Below are 26482 nucleotides of genomic sequence, written 5' to 3' on the forward strand. Positions count from 1 at the left end.
GGCAAGAGGCATTTTGTTAGCATTATGACAGTCATGAATGGTGCAGTTATCTGGCCTTTCACAAAGCTGTTTTTCAAAGCCTGTGGGATTTGCAGTGCCCAACTATGCGCTCTGATATGTGACAGCTCATAATTGGTGATCTGCCTTGATCCCCACCAAAAGCTTTCCATCCCTCCCTTACACAGATATTATGCAGCACACAGCAAGCAGCAACAAGGGGAATGTTGCTTTTGCTGATGTCTAACCTAGTCAAGAAACTGTGAAAGCTTCCCTCTAAATGCACATTCTACCACCATTCTGCCTTTGCAGCCTGTAGTTGAACTGTTCCCTACTGCGGACTAAGATGCCTGTGTAAGGCTTCATGAGCCACAGGAACAAGTGATCCTTGGAGACCCAGCCTATCCCTATTGGCATTTTAATGCTTCCTACAGTAATTTTCCAGTCTGAGAAAAAAGTTCCAGCTTTCTAAAGAAACCAGAGTGCCTAAAGAGATATGCATCATATGCCTTTTAAAGCCGTCACACGCTGATATTGGTAAAACAGATCTTAGGATCCACCAGCACCTGCAACACCATCGAGAAGTACTCCTTGCAGTTTACATACAATTTGGCAAGGTGGTCAGGTGCCAAGATAGATGGCACACACATCCCGATCAACCCACCACAGGTAAGGAACCCCATCGTGGTAAAGCCATCCACTATCTCCTGCAAATCTCCTAGACTCACTATCCTTGATAGCTGAAAGGTATTGATTACCTTGGCTAGTTGGATCACAACAGCTCCCACTGTAGATTTACCCACTATGGATGGATTCTCAACTAACTGGTAGTCGTCAGAAATTGAAAGCTTCCATGGAGTCCTTGTCACTGATCAGAGGTAACAACGGGGGGGGGGGGGGGGGGGGGGGGGAGTGGGAGCTAACTTAAAAGCCGGTCTCCCCCAGCACCGTCTCCGGTGCACGCCTGCCCCCCTCCCATTCACTATCTCTATCAGAGGCAGAGGGGTGAGGGTGAAATAAGGCAGGCTGCTACAAAGCAGACCCTGTCTAGGAGATGGGCTGCACCCCCGCGGACAGGGGCTGCTGCCGTCAAGCAGCTCCTGTTCACAGCAGCAGCCAGGGCTGGCTGCAAGAAGGGGACTGCTCCTGAAGCAGCCTCAGCCCACAGCCAGGCCTGGCTGCTGCGAACAAGGCCTGGTACCAGAGCAGCTTCTGTTCATGGTGGCCAGCCTTGTCTGCTGGGAACAGAGGCTGCTCCAGCACCAGCTCCTGTCCGTGGCAGAAAGACTCAGTGCAAGCCAGGACCGAGCAGTCCCGGAGTCGTGCTGATCCCAAACACTGCACCTCTGCATTTTAAATGTAGTAAGAGGTCGGCGGCTCTTACTACATTTATAATGCAGAGCCATAGCACGGGTGGCTCCCAGAGCCAGCCTGAGCCAGGACTGCTCAGTCCTGGCTCGAGCCAGCTCCAGGAACTACCCCCACTGCAGCTCTGCATAGTAGTCCTATCGACTAATTGTATAGTCAATACAAATTGCAACAACTATACGGTTAGCTAGGTAACCGAAATTTATCAGGTCTCATTCTGGTATTGCTGCACTTCAGGGCAAGTGAAAACAATTTGCAAACTTCCATGAAAGTGGCCTTATGCCTACAAAAGTTTTGCAGCCACTGCTGATCATTCCATAGCTGCATAACTATGCGGTCCCATCAGTCTGCACGTGTCTCATGGCACCAGAACCAACATTCCACTGTGCCAAGAGGATCAAATGCCGTTCCTCTCCCCCACATCATCTACCAATTGCTTAACTCAAGTGCTTCACAGAAGAGTATGTTCATGGCTTCCTCAGATTCTTCCTTGTTCCAGCAGGCTCTGGCCATACTGCATCATAAAGGCACAAGATGTTTGCTGTGATTGCCATAGTACAGTGGTCTCCAACCTTCTTAAGCACAAGATCCCTTTCTGAATTTAAGCGCAGTCCAAGATCTATCTCAAATATAAAATATCCTTGTCCTGCCTCCTCCCGTCTCTTCTCTGAGGCCCCGCCCCTGCTCACTCCATCGTCCCTCTTTTGCCCATCCTCACTCACTTTCATCAGGCTGGGGCAGAGGGTCGGGGTGCAGACTCTGGTCTTGGATAAGGGATCTGGAGTGTGAGAGGGGCTCTGAGCTGCTCTTGGGGCAGGCAGTTAGGATGTAGGAAGGGGTTCTAGGTGCAGGCTCTGGGATGGCATTTGGATGCAGGGGTGGTCGTGGCTTGGAGTGTAGGAGGAGGGTTCATGACTGGGGTAGGAGTTCAGGCTGTGGGCTGTAGCTACCTTAGGTGGCTCTTGGGTTGTGGTGCAGTAGTGCTAAGGCAGGCTCACCCCTGCCCTGGCCCTGGCGAACTCCCTAAAGCAGCCAGCAAACTCTGTCCCAAGTCATGTTGTGTCCCCTTTATGCTCCACAGAGAAAGGATATAGAGTGGGAGGGGGCACCTTGACATTAGCGCCCTTCTCTCCCTCCCCTGTCCTGCGCAGAAAGTAGGAGGCTCCCCAGGAGAAAGGCGGGAGGGCAGGAGATGAGCAGCAGTGGGGGGAGGGACAGCTGAAGTACCAGCACTAGATAGCCTCTTGGCCAAACCAGTCAGGATCACCTGCCAGAGGCTCCAAGATCTACCAGTAGATCCCGATCTACTGGTTAGTGACCACTGCCATTGTACTTTGCTGCCGACGAGTTTCATGCTTATCCTGATATGTCGTCTGCACAGATAACCCATGAAAACAGGGTGAGAAAAGACTAATTTGCCATTGCTTTCAAGTAGAGTGGGAGGAAGGAGATAAGTGCATTATGGGATGCTGACGACATGCACCCAGAACCACCTGCTGAACTTGTTTAGTCCCATTGGGCACTGAGAGCATAACCCAGAATGCAACGGGGGAGAAGGAAATGTGGGTTAGCTGCCAACAGTATATTACTCTCAAAGTCAATGGTAGCCTGGGGGTGCTCTACATCAAACTCTTCAAAAGTGAGGACATGTACTTTTGAATTTACAGAATTGGGTGCTTTAAAAAAAAAAATCCTCCCCCCCACACACACCTTAATAAATTCAACCTTCTCTCAATGCAGAGAAGGCCTCAAACTGCATGCTTGACCAAACACCATGGCAGCATTGAAGTCCTAGGACAGCAACGCATCTCTGTCAAACCTAATCTGGAAAAATGTAGTTCTTTTCCATTTACAAGGTGTTATATGGGAAATGAAACATTCTACAGTTTTTCAGGAAGGCCTGCAAGTTTCAAGGTCAGCCAAAGTGATTCCTAGACAGAGTCATGAAACATGAATGAGGTGCATGGAATCTGATATCTTCCCAGTAAACTTACAGTCTATAATGATTTGTTCTATTGTAGAATGCCAGACTGTTGCACTCTTCTCTTTCTTTTTATGATAGCAACAATCTAAGCCAACAAGACACAAACACTTTTCCTTGGACAAATAAAAGTAATTTCAAGGCGTCTTGTCTGCGGCCTTTACATAGCTAAATCAGTAAAATGTATCTTTTATCCAGTTGCACTGGACTTGCTCTGCTCCCCAGAGGATAATGAACTGAGTCTGCAGACACAAAAAGAACAGCTAGTCTAGCACTTTAACAGTTCTGCAGGAATTCATTTCCTGATGCCTTATTTCTATAGTTTTTGACAATAGTAAATTCATTAAGATCATTTTATGCACAAGTCAACAGCAGCAACCTTAAGTTCATGGAGGACAGATTTACCCATTCTGGGTACTTGCCATTGAAAGGGATGGGTGTTCCTTGCCTCTGTTTGCCAGAAGCTGGGAATGGGCAACAGAGGATGAATCACTTGATGATACCTGTTCTGTTCATATCTTCAAGGACACTGGCATTGGCCACCGTCAGAAGAGAGCATACTGGGCTAGATGGACCTTTGTCTGTCTAACCCCATATGGCCACTCTTATGATTATCTAAGAATCACTGGAGAAGGCTGCTTCAGCTGAAGAACGTCTCTCAATAATGTCATGCAGGTGTTAATATCAGGAAGAAATATTGCTCCCGACAGAAGCTTCCTTGAATATGATGGCTCTGGCTTCCATAAAAGCTTTACCATCAGTGTGATACAGGGATGTTAAAATGTGTTTCTTTGTGTAGATGTGTAACTGCTGAATTTTTCAATGGTTACACATTTACAAGGGGGAGAGGGGTACGCAGTGGGAGGCAGTGCTAGAAGCCAAGCTCCCCATAAGCACCGGCTCCTGCTTCTCCCACCCCCATGCTGCTGCCTCTATCAGAGACAGCAGCATGGGGGACAGGTAGCCCCACTGCTTCTGGGGGCTGCATGTAGCAAAGGAAAGTCTGCAGAAGCTAATACTGGGTCAGCATTATCAATCTCAGCAGACTATAAAATTCTGCAGTTGCTGATACAGTTTCCAGAGAGCAGTTATAAAGTAATAAACCTCGCTTGTTCAGCCACAAACTCAACTGGTGAATTAGTTTCTTAAGTGAGGTGTTCATAATGACAAGCTCATGAGAAAAAACAAGAAAAGTTATTTGCCATTGTTATTTAATGCAGTGTTTCCCAAAGTGTGGTCCGCGGCCCAGTACCAGTCCTTAGAAAAAAATACCAGTCCTTAGAAAAATTATTGTGCACGATCCTATTAATTTGCGTGACGAGGTAGCAGCGCCCCGCACTGCTGAGTACGGCGGCGCAGCCCTCTTGGGAGAGAGCCCAGCGCCGCAGCGTCTCTGCCGGGCATGTTCCCGGGCGGCAGGCCTAGATCCAGTGGGCATTAGGACTTTGGGAGAAGGCTGGCCGCAGAACTCCCAGCGCCTGCCAATAAAGCAGCCAGGATTGGGGCCGGAGTGGGCAGAACAACCCGCTGGACGGGTAGAGCCAGCAACACAATTTGCATATTCATAATTTGCTTAATGAATGTGCAAATATGCAAATAAATGTTACCGGTCCTTCAAAAGCTTGTGAATGGGTTTACTGGTCCCCAGTATCAAAAAGATTGGGACCCACTGATTTAATGTATCCAGGGTAACAAGTCCAACGCCACTTTTCCATGCTCCACTTAAATCATTAAGCCAGGTCATCCTCACTCCCTGACTTTAAAAGTAGTTGAAAGAAGAGAGTAAAGTGGGTTGTTCTACTGTGTCCTCTTCTCACCAGAAGCATCACTGGTTTAAGCATAGCAGAAAACAAATGTCCATCCTCTGTGCTTATGCTGGAGCTGGGTTTTACAGTAGGTGTCCAGAAATGGATCTCATCTTTTGAGTGAATTTACCGATAATATTCACAGGGAAGCCCTACTCCTTACAGTCTCATATCCCAAGTCCATGACTACAAAAAATGGTAGTCGGCTATTCTTCCCTCACCTACGCCAGTTAAAACAGCCATGCTTAAATAGGGTCGTGATCAGATCTTATTAGAACATGGTATAATCTTGCATGAATGATCAGAACATACCCCCACTATCATCTATCATGTTAAGCTGGCTAAAACATGGGTCTTTATCTAGAATAGGTTGGCTCTACATTGGCAATTTTTGGAAATCTCCCACCATCACATTACAAATAGCACAGCTCCAACAATAGGAGTATTTGCATAGAATAGTGTTTTAACCATAGCGTTCCATTATGTATTTGAGAGAGTGTGTCTTAGTGAGTGTCTAAGAGCTCCTCCTAAATAGTAAGAGCTAGGACCACCTAATTTGGTATACAGCTTCCACTTATCCTAAGATAAGCAAGGCAGGGGTTTGGTTGTGCCAGGACAATGGTATGTGCCTGTGCAATTGTTTCTCATAACATGGAAAGGGAGGATTCTGCTAGCAGAGATAGTAATACTGTGTAATGACCACAGGGGAGCAGCAAGGAGCCAGAGATGGGGAACAGGACAGTTATAACCCCACTGGGATAGCTGTCCCTTTCGCTACCCTGGCTATCTACTGTGTATTTTAGAGCTTCAGGGGGTAGCCGAGTTAGTCTGTTATGGAAAAAAACAACAAATGGTCTGGTAGCACTTTATAGACTAGCTCATGATACCATCTACATGTTTCATTAGTCTATCAAGTGCTACCAGACCATTCGTTGGGGTTTTTTTTGTGTATTTTAGAGTTTGTCTCTGGCTCCTTGCTGCTCCTTGTAGCCATTTTATAGTATAACTATCCCTACTACTAGACCTCTCCCTTTCCATTTTATGAAAAAAGTCACATTTCAGACACATCCCATTGGCCTGACACAACCAAGCACTTACCTTGCTTTAAATTAGAATAAGAGGAAACCACATATGAATTTGGTGGTCATAGCTCTTACTGTTTAGGAGGAGTTCTTGAACAGACGCACAACTCTAAAATATATAGTAGATTGTACCTGTATACAAGATTATTTATTACAGTAGTGCCAGCTGGAGAACCTTCCTTAGGCCAAACATCCATTGTGCTAGTTACTATACAAAAACAGATTGTGAAAGATAATTTATAAATGATTATACCCAATAGTTTTAGATATTACTCACACATTTTCTTTTCTCTGAAGAAGGTGTTGAGCTTGCAAAGCTGCATGTCTTTGTTTTATCACTGGTCGCCTTGGAACAGGTAGCCTGAAAAAATATAATTGAGAAGCAAAAAAGGGGAAACTAGGTAGTTAATTTTATTTAGAATTAAATTTAATTTTCATTTTAAGTACACATTTGCTATGCAACTGAAGTCTGAATAACTTGATTCTTGGCAAACAAGAATGGTATGCCTATATTAAATTTTCTCCTCACACACATTCTTTTTGTCTAAGGATGTTAAGAGCGGATAACTGACTAATCGTGTATTTGTACCAAGTACACAATTAGTCGATAAGGGGCCCCACTGCAGCTCTGCAGTTTAAATCTAGGAGGAGCCGGGCACACGGGCAGCCTGTCTCCTACTACATTTAAACTGCAGAGCCACAGCAGTGGTAAGTGCGGGAGGGGCAAGCTGCTTGTGCTGGGTCCCTGACCGCTGCTCCTCTGCCTCCCCTGTCCATCCCCGTCCCCCGCCCAGCCACACACACACACACTGCAGAGATGGTGCTGAGGGGGGAGCCAGCTTTTAAGCTGGCTCCCCCCTCAGCACCAGCTCCTGCTTCACCCCCTCTCAAACTGCTGCCTCTGATATAGAGGCAGCAAGGCAGCGGGTGGGGAAGCGAGTAGTTGACTCGACTACTCTTTTACATCCTTATTCCGGTCTCCAAAAGCCTCCCGATATCGATAATGACTTGCAAAGAATACCATGAACTCTGCTAGTCATATTTCTGCACTTTAAGGGATAAATGATAGCCAACAAATGGGGTCTCTCCCTCTCTCACTTCATCCTTCCTAAATTTTGAGTGAGCAAGTTTGTTAAGCCAACATGTGTATCCACTGAATTCCTCATATGTCACTAACGTAGCAAGAGCAGTCATGCACATGAGACAAATCCACAAGAGTTTTGGAGCCATGAGCAGGTCCGGTGAAGGAGCTCCAGCAGGGCCACACTAGGGTCAGAGTGCAGCTCTTGCTCTAGGGCAGAACGCCACTCCTGCTTCTACTTCAATAAGCTCCACTGCATTCTGGGGGCCGGGACAGCCTCTTCCTCACCCCTGCTTGTGGACTTGGGAGTGGAGATGCCCATCACTGCCCGCTTGGGGGTCCCAGATGACGAGGAGGAGGATGACGACCAGCTAGAGTAGCAGGAGGAGGAAGAGATGGCCAGTACCATCACTCTAACCCTGGAGGAGGTACCCCAGGGCCTGGATGTCTCTCAGGCATCCTCCGAGGCTGTGGAGGGGTCATTGGGTGAGTGCTCTTAGTTTTTCACACACACTGGGCAAGGGAGGCGGGCGCTGAGGGGATGGGGTGCAATTGTCGCTCAGCCTTCTCGGCCTGGCCCTCACGCTGCAGATTGTGCATGTGGATGCACATGCAGCGCCATGCAGCCCCAGGAGGCAGGCCCGGAGCACCCCCCCTGGCTCCTGCTCACAGGCTCTGGGGAGGCCACACATACGTCTGACTCACAGGGGGGCAGAGGGGTGTGCCCTCCCACCACCAGCCACCTCTGGAAGGAGGCTAGGGACAAGGACACATGCACACAGACTGAGGAGTGCCTCACATGGCCCACAGGTATGACCTGCTCCAGGGGACAGCGCTGCCAGACGTAGGTGTGTGCGCAGCCCCAATGGAAGGCCAGGCTGCTCCAGGCCCCTCTCTCACCCATGGAATCCCAGTGTGGCTGGACACTTCCCTTGCTTGCTTGTGCATGGGATGGGGAGGGGAGGGAGAGGTGAGAAACACGATCCCCTCGGCATCTTGGGGTCCCTGTGAGGCAGGGCTTGCTATTCAGTCCATACTTGGCCTTGCTCCTGGGATATCACCATCCTCTGGCCCAAGGACTGTTGCTCACAGAGGAGGGAAAAGCCTCAGGAACAGTGTCTGCATGGATGACTGACCACCTCTCCCTCTTTATTCTCCATGGCTGGATCAGCCATGACTGAGGGGCAATCACCAGCAGGCGAGTCAGCTACCCAACCCTGGGGGAGCTGCAGGCACTGAAGGGTGCAGGAGAACCTTATGAGGGAACACGTGGCCATCCTGTGGGACATGCAGCAGACCCTGGCTCAGAAGGTCTGGGATGACGCCCAATGGAGGACTCAAATATGAACAGAGCTGGTGCAGCAGGGCCACAATATATGTGCCACCATCTGGGAGATGATGGCATACCTGGTCCCTGCTCCCACTCGCCCTGCCATGCCTGCCCCCCCCCCCCCCCCGCCACCTCCAAGCCAAAGTCGTTGAGATTCCCGGATCCAAGATGGAACCACACACCACTCTCAGCCCCAGCTCTGAAGCCCTCTCTCTCCCCCATCCAGGTTCTCAGCCCCCTCACCCCCAGTTTATTTTCCTTAAAAAAAAAAATAAAAACACCACAACAAATTTGATTTTGAACACACAACTGTTTTTTATTGACTGTACAGGAAAGGGAGGAGGGAAAGGGAGGGGTTGTTGTGGGAAAGGCAGAGGGGCAAGGCACAGGCTCCTAGTGGGGAGGCCTGGGGAGAGTTACTGGGGTCCTTCAGAGAAACTCACTCAGGGCCTCCCCGATGTGCACCCCCACCTGACGGGCCTGCAGGATGGCAGCTGTGCATGGCTGTTCGGTGGCCTTTCCCTCCCTGCCAGCCTCTGTCCCTCACCCCGGAAGGAAGGCCTCCCCCCTGCTCTCCACAATGTTGTGAAGAACACAACAGGCCGAGACCACCTAGGGGATGTTGTGCTCCCCCACATCCAGGCAGGTCAGGAGGCACCTGGATCTCACCTTCAAATGCCCAAAGGTGCATTCGGCCTGGATATGGGTCCTGCAGGTGGGCATTGAAATAGTCTCTGCTCGGCTCCAAGTGGCCCGTGTAGGGCTTCATAAGCTATGGCATGCGGGGATAGGCTGCGTCCCCCATGATGCACAGTGGCATCTGCATGTCCCCGACCCTAAAGTCAGGCTGGGGGAAGAATGTGCTAGCCTCCAGCTTCTGGTACAGGCTAGAGTTTCTGAAAATACAGGTGTCGTGCGCCCTCCCCGACCACCCAACAAAAAGATCTGTAAACTGTCCATGATGGTCGACCAAGGTCCTGCAGAACCATCGAAAAATAGCCCTTCCTATAATGCACTGGGTGGCTCTATGTTCTGGGGTCTTGGGGATATGGGTTCATCTATGGCACCCCCACAGTTGGGAAAGCCGGGCACAACAGGGTCCAGGTCTCCCAAGTGGATGACCCTGCACAGCAGGACGGAGTTGATGGCACTCATCACTTGCACAAGGAGACAACACACACACACACACACACACACACACAGAATCAAAGGGGGTGTCTGAGCCCTTGGGAGGTTCCTGCCTCCTCCCCTCCCCAAGCACCCTATCAGGCCACCCTCCCGCAAGGCTGTGTTGAGGGCGCGATTGCAGAAGGCCCCTAGAGACGGGGCTTCCCTTCCAATCCCTTCTTTTCCTAGGGTGCCCCTTTCCAGTATCACCCCCTCCAGGGACTGCAGCCCAAGAGTGCCTTACCTCCATGAGGAGGGCCCTGACGGTGGACTTCCCCTCACCAAATTGTTTGCCCACAGAGTGATAGCTGTCTGGGGTGGCAAGCTTCCAGATGGTGATGGCAACACGCTTCTCCGGGGGGCTGGCACGTCACATCTGGGCGTCAGAGTTGGAGGGCAGGGGCAAGCCAGGCACACAGCTTCATGAAGGTGGCCTTCCTCATGCAGAAGTTTTGGAGCCACTGCTGGTCGTCCCACCGCTCCATCACCAGCTGATCCCACCAGTCAGAACTGGTGTCCAGCCTCCAGAACCTTCTCTCCACTGTAGGGTGCAGTTGCAAGGGCGTTGCTCCCGCACACAGGCAGAGGGTCTCAACGATGAGCTCAGAATCGAGCTCCTGCAGGACCATGAAGTCAACCTGCACAAACTGCTGCAGAAACTGCAGCATGGCAACGTGGGGCCATCATTTGCCCAGTGGCAGCTCCATGGCAAGTAGCGTACTGTGGTGTCCAAAAGCTGGGCAAACAGAGCATGCACTGCAAATGCTTTGCTGTCCCTCGGAGAGGTAGGCAAGCAGGCATTAAAAACTGAGAAATGGCTGTCCAGGGGGACCTCTTTAAACATGTGTCTCAGAGGGTATGTCTACACTACAAAGTTAATTCGAACTAACAGACGTTAGTTCAAATTAACTTTGATAGGCGCTACACTAGCGCTCCGCTAGTTCGAACTTAATTCAAACTAGCGGAGCGCTTAATTCGAACTAGGTAATCCTCATTCTACGAGGACTAATGCCTAGTTCGAATTAAGGGCTGCGTAGCCACTTAATTCGAACTAGCGGGAGGCTAGCCCTCCCCAGCTTGCCCTGGTGGCCACTCTGGGCACCACCAGGAAAACTCGTCTGCTCCCCTCCCGGCCCCGGAGACCTTAAAGGGGCATGGTCTGGCTACAGTGCCTGTGCCAGGTGCAAGCCTGCCAGCACCCAGCCAGCAGACCCTGCATCTGGCACGGCTCGAGCCAGCCACCCGCTGCCACCCAGCCCTCCGCCTCTTCCCGGGACCAGGCTGGCAGCTCCCAGGAGCCTGTCCGGGGCCGCAAGAGGCGGGCGCCCGCCTCGTCTAGTGCGGACATCGTGGACCTCATCAAGGTTTGGAGGGAAGCCTCCAACGTCCATGACCTCCGCACTAGGCACAGGAAAGTGGCCATCTAGGGCAAGATAGCTGCCAGCCTGGCCACCCAGGAGCAGGTTTGCATTAAAATCAAGGTGGTCGAGTGAGACCCCGACCCTGAGCCCTGATCTTAGAACATAAAAACATAAGAATGGCCGTACTGGGTCAGACCAAAGGTCCATCTAGCCCAGTAGCCTGTCTGCCGACAGCGGCCAACACTAGGTACCATGGAGGGGATGGACCGAAGACAATGACCAAGCCATTTGTCTCGTGCCATCCATCTCCAGCCTTCCATAAACAGAGGCCAGGGACACCATTTCTACCCCCTGGCTAATACCATTCCATGGACCCAACCTCCATGAATTTATCTCACTTCTCTTTAAACTCTGTTCTAGTTCTAGCCTTCACAGCCTCCTGCAGCAAGGAGTTCCACAGGTTGACTATTTGCTTTGTGAAGAAGAACTTTGTTATTAGTTTGAAGCCTGCTACCCATTCATTTCATTTGGTGTCCTCTAGTCCTTCTATTATGGGAACTAATAAAGAACTTTTCTTTATGTACCCTCTCCACACCACTCATGTTTTTATAGACCTCTATCATATCCCCCCTCAGTCTCCTCTTTTCTAAGCTGAAAAGTCCCAGTCTCTTTAGCCTCTCTTCATATGGGACCTGTTCCAAACCCCTGATCATTTTAGTTGCCCTCCCCTCTCCCACCCTCTCTCTTCCACTCTCCCACCTCCTTTTCCCAGTCTCCCCGAGTTTTGTTCAATAAAGAGAGTTTCTATTTTTGAACACGTGTCCTTTATTTTATACATCAGGAAGGGGGGCTAGGGAGGGATAAGTGGAAGGAGGTGAGGGAGAAATGGGGTACGAGCCCCCAATGGGGAGGACTGGGGTGGCTCTGTGGGCTCCTCGGGGTGGAAGCTCTCCTGCAGCCCCCCGATTGCCACACCCCGCCCAGATGGCAGCCTGCGGCAAGTGCAGCTGGGCTGATGGCCGAGTGCTGTGATGTGCTGAGTGTGGGCATTCAGGGCACTCCAAGCCAGGACTGCTTTGCTGTCCCTCATTGAGTTAGACATGCAAGCCGGGAACCCCTGAGAACTGTCTGTCTGGGGTGGGGGTCGGGTCCCTTTAAGCACAGCCCTCAGCTAGCCTGAGACAGCAGCTCCACGCTCTAAATCCTAACCTGATGCCCTGCCGGCACTGCTTCCAGCCCTCCTTAACCTCGGTTCAGAGTCCACTCAATGTGGATATGCTAGTTCGAATTAGCAAAGCGCTAATTCAAACTAGTTTTTAGGTCTAGATGCACTAGTTCGAATTAGCTTAGTTCGAATTAGTGCTGTAGTGTAGACATACCCAGAGACCCTTAGGCAACAGCACCTAGAAGCAACTGCTGACCTAATGCCCTGCCTGAACTGGTTTCAGGTGGCCTTAAATGCGAGAGTGTCCAGTCAGTATGGATGCTATCTTTGGAAATAGCAAATTGCTATTTTGCTGCACTTTTTGTGTATAGATGCTCATTTGAAATCAGCTTTTCCAGAAAAGCTTATTCCAAAAGAAGCTTGCAATCTAGACAGAGTCTAAGAGAAAAGCTTTTCTGATAAGTTCAGTACCTATACTGCTCACAGCCTTCCATAGAAACTGTCTATGGAAGGCTGTGAGCAGTATAGGTAACAAACTTAGAGGAACTTCTTAGCAGAACTTCAATGATTCACTCTTTCAAGCTAAATATGAGTGTGACACTGTTGCTGAAAACAAAAACAAAAACCAACCACACCAACCACCACAACAAAAAACAACATGATTCAGGGATGCATTAATAGGAATGTTATGAGCAAGACAGGAGAAGTACTTCTTCTGTTCTACTCTGTGTTAATTAGGCCTCAGTTGGAGTATTGTGTTCAACTCTGAGCACCACATTTCAAGAAAGATGTGGAGAAATTGGAGAAGGTCCAGAGAAGAGCAACAAAAATGATTAAAGGTTTAGAAAACATGACCTATGAGGGACGACTGAAAGAACTGTGCTTTTTGGGTTTAGAAAAGAGAAGACTGAGAGGGGACATGATATCAGTTTTCTAGTATCTAAGAGAGTGTTACAAGAAAGGAGGGAGAAAAATTGTTCTCCTTGGCCTCTGAGGATAGGACAATGAGCAATGGGCTTAAATTGTAACAGGGAAGGTTTAGGTTGGATAGTAGGAAAAACTTCCTAATTGTCAGGGTGGTTAAAACGCTGAAATAAATTGCCTAGGGAAGTTGTGGAATCTCCATCACTGGAGATATTTAAGAGCAGGTTAGACAGGCATGTCAGGGATGATCAGCTCAAGGGTGGGCAAAGGGTCCTCCACGGGATCTAGCGGATCCGGCCGGCAGCCGCCCTGCTGCTCTCACACTCCCAGGCTAATCAGGGCCTGGGGGTGGGAGAGCACACAGTCTCCTCACCCCTGCAAGAGCGCCCCAGGTTTTCAAACAGCCAGCTTTTATCTCTAGCTGCCATGCGCCTTTGGCAGGGGAGTGGGGAGAGCATTGTCAATCAGGGCCTGAGGGCAGGGAATGCACAAAGTCTCTTGCACCCTTTCCCTGCACTGTCAGGGGTATGCAGCCACTAGAGAGACACTGGCGGTTTTGAAACAGCTGGCATGTCTCTAGTCTCTTCGCCCTGCAAGAACGTGTGGCAGCTACGCGCACGGCCCACCCCCAGACCTTGATTGGCCTGGGGGCAGGGAGAGTGCACCAGGTCTCCCTCCCACTAGGCACCGAGAGATAACTGCCAGCTGTTTAAAAAATTTTCTTTAAAAATAAATTTCTGAAGTGGCCCCCTTTTAAAAATGATTGCACACCCCAATCTAGATGGTGCTTGGTTCTACTGTCAGGGCAGGGGACTGGACTTCATGACCTCTTGAGGTCCCTTCGAGTTCTAATAGTCTATTATTCCAATTACTGCCCTTATGACCCTATCTTTCTGTAGAAGCTGTAGAAACCATTTTCATATTTAGCTAGAAGCCATCTTGTATATCAGAAACCATTTCAGCTTTTCTCTCAAGCACGTAGACCAGAGTGAACTTTCTGTCACCCCGTGAGAAGAGGCCTACAGGATGGACTATTGGTATGTGTTAATTGGGCTGGTTGGGACAGGAGATGTACTCCCTCGTACCTGTCCGCCATCTTGTTGATAAGGCTTTGTTTTTCCAAATTTAATTGAGGATTTCTATAATTGGATGCCCTGACATCAGACTGTTTGGCTAAGGGTATAAAGATACTAGGATTGATTGTATTAGCAGCTTTACTGGTCCCGGCTTTGCTGGGACCACGTTTGGCTCATGCTGTGCTTTATTAATTAATAAAACTGTTAGTTGCCTAAACACAGGGGACTGGACTTCATGACCTCTTGAGGTCCCTTCCAGTTCTAATATTCTATTATTCTAATTACTGCCCTTATGACCCTATCTTTCCTTTCAGTAACTGTTTTTATTACTTCTGATTATTAACATCTGTTAAGCAATTCAAATGCTGCTTTAAATGTGTTATTTTCATAAGAATATTTTCCTTACTTTATTATCCACATCATCTGAACTTCGCTCCTTTTGCTTAGACTTCTTAGATTTCTTTTTGGACATCTCAGATCCCTAAAGAAAATAATGTTAAATCAATATTTTTTAAAAAATTACCTTTCTGTCTCTTGCCCAATACATGCAATTTAATCTTTAACTAGCAGCTGCATAAAATGTGATTAGGAGGAAAAAAACAAAAACAAACAAACTTCTTATACTCAGCTTTCCTCTCCCTCAATTCAGCCTCATGAGTTTGCATGTTTTACTCGTTGCACTTAACAGAACAATAAATGTCTCTGGGGGTAGCCATTTTAGTCTGTAACTAAAAAAAAAAAAAAAATCCCTTTAAAAACAAGAAACAGTCCTGTAGCACCTTAGAGCAATGGTTTCCAAACTTTTTTATAATGGAGATTGCCTATCTCCTAGAACTGGAAGGGACCTTGCAAGGTCATCGAGTCCAGTCCCCTGCCTTCATAGCAGGACCAAGTACCATCCCTGATAAATTTTTGCCCCAAATCCCTAAATGGCCACCACAAGGATTGAACTCACAACCCTGGGTTTAGCAGACCAAATGCTCAAACCACTGAGGTATCCCTCCCCCAATAGCCTCACACCCCCTTTCTGAGAAACCCTCATGCCCGCCCTCCTCCACCCAATAGCATCAAAACGTGTTGAGAAAAGAGGGGGGGGAAAAGGAACTGACTGGGACCAAAAAACAAAAATAGCAGCAAAACTTGGGGGGAGGGGGGAGAATGGGTCGCCTCGTGCCCCCCAAAAATGTCTTCATTCCCCCCAGTTTGGGAACCCATGCCTTAGAGATTAACCAAAAATACAGATAGTATCATGAGCTTTCGTGAGTACAACCCACTTCTTCAGATGACAAGTAACATTAATAGTAAATAATAATATTTGCCATCTGAAGTGGGTTGTACCCGTGAAAGTTCATGATATTACATGTTGGACCGCCATAGTCCCGCACCATCAGGACCTAATCAGTCCGTAACAAGAGAATTTGCTGGACCAGAGGAGGTCTCCTGCCACCCAAGCCCAGTGCCTGCTGCTGGCAGGTTGCCCCAGCAGGCATCCTGCCTCACCCTCCCCCACCCTGGCTGGGTTGCTTGTCCAGCTGCTGCTAGCTTCCTGGGCAGCAGAGGCTCCGGCTCCTGCTGCAGGACTCTGACCACAGCCCCATGCTCTGGGGGACTGCTGCAGGGCTCCAGCCCTGCACCAACCCATGCTGCTAGGGGACTCTGGCCCAGCCCTGTGCTTCCATGGGCTGCCAGGAGATGCTGGGGGCTCCAGCTCCGGTCTCGCGCTTCCCCCAGCTGGGCTGCTGACCCTATTGCCCTGGCTCCAGCTGGCCCTCCTGCCTTTAGGCTCCTGGTCAACAGCATCTATGGAGTTGCTGGACCAGAGAATGCTGGTTTCTGGAGGTACAACCTGTATCTATATTTTTGGCTAGTTTAAGGTGCTACAGGACCATTTGTTGTTTAAGGTTTTTTTAGAACAATAAATGCAGCTCTAGTGGAATCTATGCTCTCACTGCAACATTAACACTAGAGACACCCAGTGTTTGTTTTTTTTTGGGGGGGGGGGTGGGGAATTAAAAAGAAAACACCATCACACACACACACAAAACCGCAGCCACCACAACAAAGCACTTCACAGCACATGCTTCTCCCTATGGGAAGAGGAGGAGGGAGCAAGTGATGTGAAAGATTTCTGTCATGTTATTAAGGTACTATTGGAAGCCAATAATTTAAGAACAGAGAGAGAGTGCTTCCCAGTTTTTGATTTCAGAAATATCTTGTTCTTGGGGACATTTCAGAAGTTTGCAGAACCTGTATTTTATTTCTCTCCTCTTATTTGTTGTGCATTATTAACTTATTACAAAATAGTGATCATTTTACTGTTAAATCATAATTAGTTCTCATTATTTCATTCCCCTTATAATTTCCTCTCCTTTCCAGTGGAATCTCATGAGACTGCATTAAAGATACATCATCCATCTCAAACCTTATACCTAAATGCCATCTATTAGTTAGATATACTATTAACTGGACTGTCTCTGAAACACCGCTAACGTGCTACAGCAGCATAGATTTCCTGTCTGGTATAAAACCAACAGAGAAGGCTGCATTGCCTTTATCATACATAAAATATGGGTTGCTGCTGAGCAGGGTCAGAGGTAAAATAGTCATTTGTCACTTGCTCTGCAGATCTTGAAGCTTGCCTTGTGTCCTCTATAATAAACCCTTGACCCAGTAACTTATCTACAACGGATGCTGTGAGGACAGACAACCATGAGGTAGATCATACAATTCTGTTACATCTACTTGATTAATGTGCCATAAGTTTTGCTATAGCTTTCTTTCTATGAACAGCGAGTGGAGCAACATTGCAGAAACCTGATAACTAGGGCCCTATATAATTCACAGCCATGCAGAACAAGTCAGACTGAAATCTGGTGTCCTCCTCCGCCCCGCCATAAAATCTGACATTGTATGTTTTTTACCCTATGCTGTACAGATTTCATAGGGAAGACAAGCATTTCTCAAATTGGGGTCCTGACCAAAAAAGAGAGCTGCAGGTAGGATCACAAGGTTATTTTAGGAGGGCCACAGTTTTGCCACCTTTACTTACACACTTCCTTCTGAGCTGGGAAACCAGAGAACAGTGGTTGTAATACTGGCCAGATGTCCAGCTCTGAAGGCAGCACCCTATAAGCAGCAGTGCAGAAGTAATGGTGGCAATACTATAACCACGTCACTAACTTCTATATTGCTGCTCTCAGAGCTGGGTTCCAGGATAGACTGGGAGGTGCTAAGATCCCAGCTCTGCAGGCAGCAGTGCAGAAATAAGGGTTACAATACCATACCATCCTTACTTCTGTGCTGCTGCTGGTGGTAGCTCTGCCTTCCGAGGAGGAGACCTTGCCAGCTATCATCACATCCCATCTCTCAAGGCAATGTTGCCACCAGCAGCCACGCAGATGGGTAACAGTACCACAATCCCCCTGACAATAATGTTGTGACCCTTACACAACTTTTTTAGTCAGGACCCCTACAATTATAACACTGTGAAATTTCAGATTAAGATATCTGAAATGACTAAAATGTATCATTTTTAAAATCCTATGACCATGTAATTGACCAAAATACACCATGAATTTGGTAGGGCCCTACTAGTAATGATAGAGGGGTCAATCTAAGTGTGCCTGAAATAATATGCATGGTAGAATCAAATTGTTGCACAGACAGGTGACTGACATTATGTACAATTAAGATCAATAACATCTCTCAAAAGTCTTAGATTTTAGTCAGAAGGCATCACCAGATAATCTCACCTGAACATCACAGACCAACAACTAGGGATGTTAAAATGAGTGTACTCAGGCAAATGTGTAACTGCTGAAATTTTCAGCCTGCTCCCTGTGAGCCAGTGCATGCGGTGAGCTAGCTTGGCTCCCCACATGCATCCTGCCCCCTCCCCTCGTGCTGCTGCCGCCTCTGTATCCCCACAAGCACCGGCTCCCACCAACACCACACCCTCCCTCCCCCACACTGTTGTTGCCAATACAGAGGCGGCAGCACAGAGAAGGAGCTGTTGTAACCATGAAGGTTAATTGATGAACCTGGGTTCATCAGTTAACTGTTTACACTATCACATCGCACCACCAACACAACCCAGAAACCCAAATTACACCCAAGTATTACAGTCTTCAGACAACCAAATCACGGGCAGAGAACCGGAGGACAAAGGTGCACCAATGCCCAAGAAGCCTATGATGGCAGGGAAATGATTCCAGAGGATCCTGGCAAGCAACCTGCACCCCATGTTACAGAATACAACCCCCTGCCAAGGCCACTGCCAGTATGACCTAGGGGGAAATTCCTTCCCAGCGCCATATATGGTGTTCAGTTAAAATACAAGTACAGTAAAACTCCATTGGTCCGGCATCAAATGCTCCGGCACTCCTGATGGTCCGGCACCATCGGGAACCCGGAAGTGCTCGGGGCAGCCGGACAATTGGAGCTGCTCTGCGCCCGGATTCCCCGATTCAGCCGCTGCTGAAACTGACCAGCAGCTGAATCGGGAAAGCCGAGGGCAGAGCAGCTGGAATGCTGCCGGGTTGGTCCCGTAGCGTTGTCCCTTGGGGCTGCGGGACCAACCCGGTAGCATCCCAGCTGCTTTGCTGCAGTCATCCCCGATTCAGCCACTGCTGAAACTGACCAGCAGCGGCTGAATCCGGGACGCCTGGGGCAGAGCTGGACTATCAGAAGGGGGGCCTATGAGGGGTCTGGGGTGGCATCCCCCCCACCGCACCCCAGACTCCTAATAGCCCCCCCTTCTGATAGTCCTGCATATCTGATAATCCGGCACCCCCTGGGTCCTAAAGGTGCCAAATTACGGGAAGTTTACTGTATGTGGACAAGAACTAGCCAGCCTAACACTTTCAGACTTATTTGAATAACCATATTGCCTAGGAGGAGTATCCATTGTGGTAGGCACTATTCAAACAGAACCAAAGATAGTCCCTGTGACAATTTCGGTCACAGAGATCCCCTTGAGACTGTCACATGATATGCTGAAAATCACTGAGCCAACCTTCCTGGGCACTCTCTTTAACCTCTCTTGATGAACCAGGCTCACCAGCCTCATCCAGCCCTGTACAGAGTAACATAGAAAGCACCGTTAAAGGGACTGTCACAGCACACAGGTGCACAGCCACAGAAGGATCAGAACTCCAGATAAATCTGTCTTGTTCCACATAAAACTTTATAGAGTAAGACCATATCGTCTTACATAGACAGATATGCACAGAAGCTTGCCTGCCTTCCCAGAACAATTATTTACACTGGATTTATTAATAAAAAACAAAATAAATATTAATTATAAAAAGTAGGATTTCAGGGGCCCATTTTGGAGAGCCTTGGGAAGAAAAACCTTCAAAAACCCTTGGTCCCAAATGCTCCATTGCTACTGTAAAAGCCCTATGTACCCAACCTTAGAGAATTGCAGGCCCAAGATAATGAAATAGCTGAAATAATATAGGAACTTTTAAAAGAAGATGGAGAGCAGCCACTCAAATTGAACCCTCTTTACAGGAGATAAAGACATCCTATTGTACAAAGGAGGTCCTTTTCCTGTTTGGCTGGTCCTCACTAACTTGAGGAGGGAAATGATCTATACAGTTCATGATATTCCCACTGGGGGTCACCAGGGAACACAGAAAACCATCCAATGCTTCCAGCGCGTGGGCTGAAGGCCAGTTGTAAAATTGGACATACAGCAATATTATAACAACTGCATGACCTGCGCTCAGGTCAATCCTAGTCCATCCAAACATAATGCACCTTTGCAGTCCCAAGTGTATGTGTGCCCATGGATGTCTTTGCAAATTGATTTCATAGGTTCTTTACCACACACCCCAAATGGAAACCAGTATCTTTCAGTCATCATTGACCCTTTCTCCAAATGGGTAGAGGCTTTTCCACTGAAAAACAACACCCAAAAGCCACAGCAAAGGTACTGATAAAACAAATCTTCTCTCGCTGGGGGATCCCTGCAAAAGTGGAATCAGACCAGGGATCACATTTTACTGGTCAGTTCTTTCAAAATTGATGGGAGTCCCACAAAAGCAATACTGTCATCTGGGATGGTGGAGTGAACCAATTGAACTATAAAAATCATGTTGAAGAAGCTGGTCAATGCCAATGGGCGTAATTGGGATTCACTGATACCCATGATCCTTATGGCCCTTAAAGCAACAACCCCTGCTGCCTCCACTGATAAAACACCTTTCAAGGTAATGACAGGGAGAAACATGAGGCTCCCTGAACATTTAATTTGGCAGGCTAGTGGCACTCAACTAAAGGGAATCAAAATGGATACTTACCTGCAAAATCTGAAGGAACATTTGAATCAGCTGCAGGTAGCAGCTAAATTGGGGAAATCAAAACGTATGGCTAAAGCCTATTTTGACAAAAAAACAAAGAGAGAACACTTGGAAAGTCAGAGATTTAGTGATGCTTCTGTCTTACAAAACCCCAGAACATGGTGTTGTCGGTGGATCGGGCCTTTCCAAATCATTGACAAGCTAAGCCCTGCCGTTTATAAGATGAGAGTAACAGGAAAAAGGAGTAAAGATAAGATCTATCATACTAACCCGTAGAAGTTGTATCAATCACCTAGGTCTCCGGAGCAGGCTGTTCCACAGGCACTCGGGAAACCGACCCCTGCGGATCCTCCTTTAGACTCGGAGCCAGTGTGATCCGCTAGCATGCCTTTCAGCCATGAAATGGACAGAGATATTTCTGATTTACTATTTTGTCATTTGTATGCTGGAAATTGGACTGTATTTACCCCCAAAGACTTGAAATCCAAATGTGGCCAGAAGATGCTGTGGCCAATACACAAAACTTCAGCAAACACCTCTGTCAGCATGTTAAAGCCCAAGTGGCCAACGTGAGAAGTCATGTTCCATCATCAACCAGGGTGATGAATATGTTTTACAATTCTATGCCAAAGGATCTGTTGATAGTTTATTAAACCCTTTACCCTGAATTTTGTATAATTTAAGTTGTGATGTAACTTTAATTGTTGTTTGGAATTGGATTGAGGAAACAAAGGTTGGGATTCAAAAAAAATTATATTAATCTTCTGAATTTAAAACCATTTTTAAAGGGCAGAAAAAATTTTCTGCCTGGACTAATGAAACCTCTTTGATATTGCAGGATACGCTGGCATCAATGGCTGGCAGGTATCAAGCAGGAATTTGTGTAGCTTCCCGACACCTTAATAATTGTATTTGGTCAGGTTATATTAGAGAAATTGTTCAATTGCCCACTAAAGACAAAGCCTCAGAAATTGTTAAAATAAATCCTCCTCCAGGCTTTGTCCACCAACCAATCTGACATGTAGGTACAAAAGGGGAAGGAATTACCTTCAGGGTACGTCTAGACTACCGCGTTTTGTCGACGGAAGTTTTGTCGACAGATACTGTCGACAAAGAGCATCCAGACACATGGAGTTCTGTCGACAAAGCAAGCCTCTTTGTCGACAGAACTCCGTAGTCGGGACACAGTGTTACAGGCAAGAACACCTTCTGTCGACAGAACTCTGTCGACAGAAGGTGTTTTGCCTCGTAAAATGAGGTATACCAGCGTCGACAAAACTGCGGAGTTCTGTCGACGTTATGTCGACAGAACTCCGCGGTAGTGTAGACGCTGGTATTGTTTTGTCGACAAAAGTCCACTTTTGTCGACAAAACTAGTGTGAAAGTAGAAAGAATTATACTGTAAGAAAAAGATGAATTGTGCTGTAATAATGGAATAAGTTGAAGGAATTCTGTTTGTCTTTTTAAGAGGAAGAAGAAAAGTATGTTAATGTTGATTGTAGGTATGCAGATCAAGGTGCTAGCCAATTTGGGCCTGAGTTTAACAGGAAAAGAAACATTAAGTGTTAGGAAACAATTCCAGATAATCAGGGAGATATAGCCAGGAGATTGCTGTGTGCTTAATATTGAAATGAAGAGTACTTGAGTAGCCTCACACTAATTATGTGAAGTTTTGCCCCCCTTTTAATCCTGTTAATTTTGGCTTCCTTTTGACTATATAAAATCAAGGGGTTTGAACCTTGTAGGGTACTCACGTTTTCTCCATGCATTTTAGCAAAGCTTTGCTGAAATAAACAGAGCAGTCTGCCAAATCTGTGAGTCCTGTCTGACTTTGACAATTTGGAGGTTCCACCGAGATGGCAACCGTCTTCGCTGAAGCTGTGTGATCCCTGACTGTCTTGCAGGACTACCGTGGCAGCCGGCACCTGGGCATTTAGCCCGAGCGGTCCTCCGCCAGAACGGAAAGGTGCACAGCCACAGCGAAGTCTACGCCATCGAACCTGTTGGTTCCTGCTCTGTTCTGGTAGGGATCCCGGGATCTAACATCAGGACTCTGGTCAGGTAATTATTTTGTCCGGACTGAGGACTGTCTTGTCTCTGTGTCTATCCGTCTTCCCTGTGGTGTGAGTGAGTCTGGGAGCCATCCCTGTCCAGGGACTGGCCGACCAAGGGGCTCCTGTCCCCGCGGTCTGTGTGACTGGAATCTGCACAATCGCAGCCGCACCGCACCTTGGATAAAATCCTTGGAGTGAACGCAAGGGCGATTGAGGCAGTAGCCTGTGGGCTTCTTTTGTGTGTTGCACTGGGCACCGCTCTGACGAACCCGAATTTCCTCCTTGTGTAATTGGTGTATGAAGTCCTCCTGTATGGGTAACTAGACGTCTAAGCAGGGATAGTTCCCTAAAGGGACCCTGGCTCAGTTTATATATTTTAGAAAGGGTCCGGACTCCTGTAAATTTCTGGAAAAATGATCTAGATTGACTCTGGGGGGATCCCAAAACTCAGTGGCCACTGTTAGGATCTTGGAACAAAGACCAAGTGGACGTCTTAAAAGACAAACTTGGCCTTCCCAAAAACTAAATTGGCTAGAGGAGAGGTAGATTGCTTCATGCAGTGGTGGGACGAGGCAAATCTTAAATGAACTGAATCGAAGCTCGCCTCCCTTAAAAATTCTAATTATAAGAAAAAGCTTTATTGGAAACCTCCTCTCCCACCACCAGATCGAGCGCTTCCCTTTACCCCGTCCTCCAAGAAGACTCAGACCGGTCCCACTTGAAGCTATAAACCCTGGACCCACACGGAGCTCCACTCGATTTTAAAAGGTTTTCCAAAGCCCCAGGAAAACCCTACCAAATTTGCAGAGGAATTTTGCTAGTGTGCAATGCCTATGAACCCTCTGAAGCAGACCTGCTGCAACTGTGTAAGCTACTTATAACCCCGTAAACAGCAACAAAGAAAAAAAAAAAAAAACCCGGGCAACTATCACACAGACTGACTGATGGTTTTTGTTTGTTTGGTTGGTTTTTGGGGGGTTTTTTGGGGTACAGCAACCAGGTAAAAATGGACAGGGCGCCCTGGCGCATGCGTTTGTTAATAGCCTCTTATCTGCTATTAGCAGTATGTTAACGCAAATAAGTGTTGGATGGGAGGCCAAGACCATGGACAAATTGCAAGCAGTGGCAGAGCATTGCCACTGCACTCTAAAAGGAAAGAGAAGCAGTCCGCACAAAAGTTGATAGCTCTGCAAATACAGCATTATTCAGGGCAGGGCAGACAGTACTGGGAACAGGGAGGGTACCAAGAATGGGGATAAGGTCGGAGAAGGGGTTGTGGCACCCAGTTTTTGGGATTTAGAGGTTTCAGCTCCGGTCATATCCACCCTGTGGGAACAAGGCATTATTGCCCCCTATTCCAGCCCCTGTAACACCCCTATCCTCCCAGTTCGAAAAGCTGATAGTAAATCATGGCGGTTTGTTCAGGATCTTCAAGCTATTAACTGCATTGTTGTACCCACCTTTCCTGTAATCCCTAACCCAGCAACCAATCTGGCTTCTATCCTGCCAGATGCAACTCATTTTACTGTTGTTGATTTGTGTTCTGCTTTCTTTTCTGTCCCGGTTCACCCTAAGTTCCAGTATCTTTTTGCCTTTTCTTACAAGGAGCAGCAGTATGCTTCCCAAGGGGTACACAGAAAGCCCGTCTTACTTTTCCCAAGCATTAGCCAAAGACCTTGTTAACCTGGTCTTCCCCTCTGGGTCCACATTGGTCCAATGTGTAAATGATCTACTCCTCTGTTCCCCTTCATTATCTGCCTCAGAAACTGACTCTTTAGTGCTTCTCACTGCCCCCCCCACCTTAGGGTTACCTAACTGCTGTAAGCCTTTTACCCTTTTCTGCCACGAGCAATCTGGTTGTGCACTTGGGGTTTTTACTCAGGAGCATGGTGGCAAAAAAAAAAATCGTCCAGTAGCTTATTTCTTTGCCACCTTGGATCCTGTTGCCCAAGGTCTACCCCCGTCTGCGGGCTGTGGCTGCCGCGGCACGCCTAATTGAAATGTCTGAGTCCCTTGTCTTCCGCTCTCCTGTTTCTCTCATGGTCCCTCACTCTATAGAAACTCTCCTGCTACAAGGTAATACAGCTCACCTTTCCTCCGCCCGCCTCACTTTTACTGCTTTCGGCTTCGCATATCACCATAAAGCGCTGTTCTCAACTGAACCCTGCCACTCTCCTTCCTCTGTCTAATGACGGTGAACCCCACGACTGCCTTGCAACTGTCTCTGCTGTCACCGTCCTTTCTGATGTCCCTGTCTCTAACTCCGACCTTGTGTTATTCACTGACGGTTCCTGCTTTAGAGATAGCCAAGGTCGTCTCCTTGCAGAATACACTGTGGTATCACTCTCTGAAACCCTAGAAGCTGCGCCTTTACCTTCTGTGACTTCAGCACAAGTCGCTGAACTAGTTGCCCTAACTCGCGCTTGCTTTCTGGCTGAGGGACGCTCCACCACCATTTATACTGATTCTCGATATGCTTTTGGGGTTGTACATGACTTTGGCACCCTCTGGCAAGCTCGGGGTTTCCTTACCTCTGCTGGTACCCCTATCAAGAATGGCCCTTACATTTCTGCTCTCCTGTATGCAGTTTTACTCCCATCTGCATTAGCTATTGTTAAGTGCCCTGGTCACTCCACAGCAGATACTGATGTTGCTAAGGGTAATGCTGCCATAAAACCTTCCCCAGGTGCATTTCTCGGTTCCCTTTCTGTTTCTGTACCACCGCAGTCCCTTTCTAAAGTCACCCTGCTCCAAGACTCTGCCTCAGAAACAGAAAAAGACTCCTGGGTCGCCCAGGGTTGCTCTCTACACCCTGATTCCCTTTGGCGCCCCCTTATTGGTGCCTTTGTGGCCCCCTTTTCGCTCTACCCAGCTTTGGCCGCCCTGCTACATGGCGTTTCGCATGTCGGAAAGGAGGGTATGATCTCTGCTGTAACTAAGGCAGGATGGTGGGCCCCCCATTTCAGCTCTTTTGCAGCTCGCCACTGTGCCACCTGTACCACTTGCCAAAGCTACAATGTTGGCAAACCTGTAAAGGTAGCTCAAGGGTTCCGAGGCCTGCCCCAAGCACCGTTCTTGCATTGGCAGCTTGATTTTGTACAAATGCCTAAGTGTCAACGCTATGAATTCATTCTGGTTATGGTATGCTTATTTTCGGGCTGGATTGAAGCCTTTCCTTGTCGCAAAGCTGATTCACTGTCTGTTGCCAAATGTTTGTTAAATCATATTATGCCTGCCAAAGGAATTCCTGCCACTTTGTCCAGTGACCGGGGTATACATTTTACTGGACAACTTGTTCAGCACCTGGATCGTGTATTACATGTCACGCACTTGCTGCACTGTCCCTACCACCCACAGAGCGCAGGTGCAGTTGAAAGACGAAATGGCATGCCAAAAAAAAATAAGCTTGCAAAAATTTGTGACTCTACAGGGTTAAGCTGGCCAGCGGCCTTACCATTGGCCCTTATGGAAATTCGATCCACCCCATCCCAGAGACATAAATTAAGTCCTTTTGAAATTGTTATGGGGCGCCCTATGCGAACAATGGCTACCATTACTCCAGTCTCAGACTTGAACTTGACTCATAGTATACTCCTTCAGTACTGCAAGGGACTAATGCAAGCTGTAAGTCACTTCCATTCACAGGTTCGAGCCGCCTGGCCAACCGAACCCACCTCTGACGCCTGCCACACCCTCGAGACAGGTGATTGGGTCTACATACGACACCACCAACGAAAACACGCCTTGGAACCCCGGTGGAAGGGCCCGCATCAGGTGCTGCTCACT

At 48.0% G+C, this 26482-nt stretch overlaps 1 protein-coding gene across 6 annotated transcripts in view; it reads right to left on the minus strand.

The window, feature by feature from the left end:
- SWT1 (SWT1 RNA endoribonuclease homolog) overlaps positions 1 to 26482 on the minus strand; it is a 99211-nt gene that overhangs the window by 64008 nt on the left and 8721 nt on the right. For 4 of the 6 annotated variants that reach the window (XM_075936756.1, XM_075936758.1, XM_075936757.1 and 1 more), the window contains exons 3-4: positions 14744 to 14818; positions 6511 to 6594 (exon numbers count right to left, since the gene is read on the minus strand). In XM_075936756.1, the coding sequence (XP_075792871.1) occupies positions 6511 to 6594; positions 14744 to 14818 (159 nt within the window). The remainder of the gene's footprint in view (positions 1 to 6510; positions 6595 to 14743; positions 14819 to 26482) is intronic. The other 2 variants (XM_075936759.1, XM_075936760.1) reach the window with 1 other exon arrangement.

Source organism: Pelodiscus sinensis, chromosome 9 (assembly GCF_049634645.1).
Source record: "Pelodiscus sinensis isolate JC-2024 chromosome 9, ASM4963464v1, whole genome shotgun sequence".
In the NCBI taxonomy this organism is placed as follows: Eukaryota; Metazoa; Chordata; order Testudines; family Trionychidae; genus Pelodiscus; species Pelodiscus sinensis.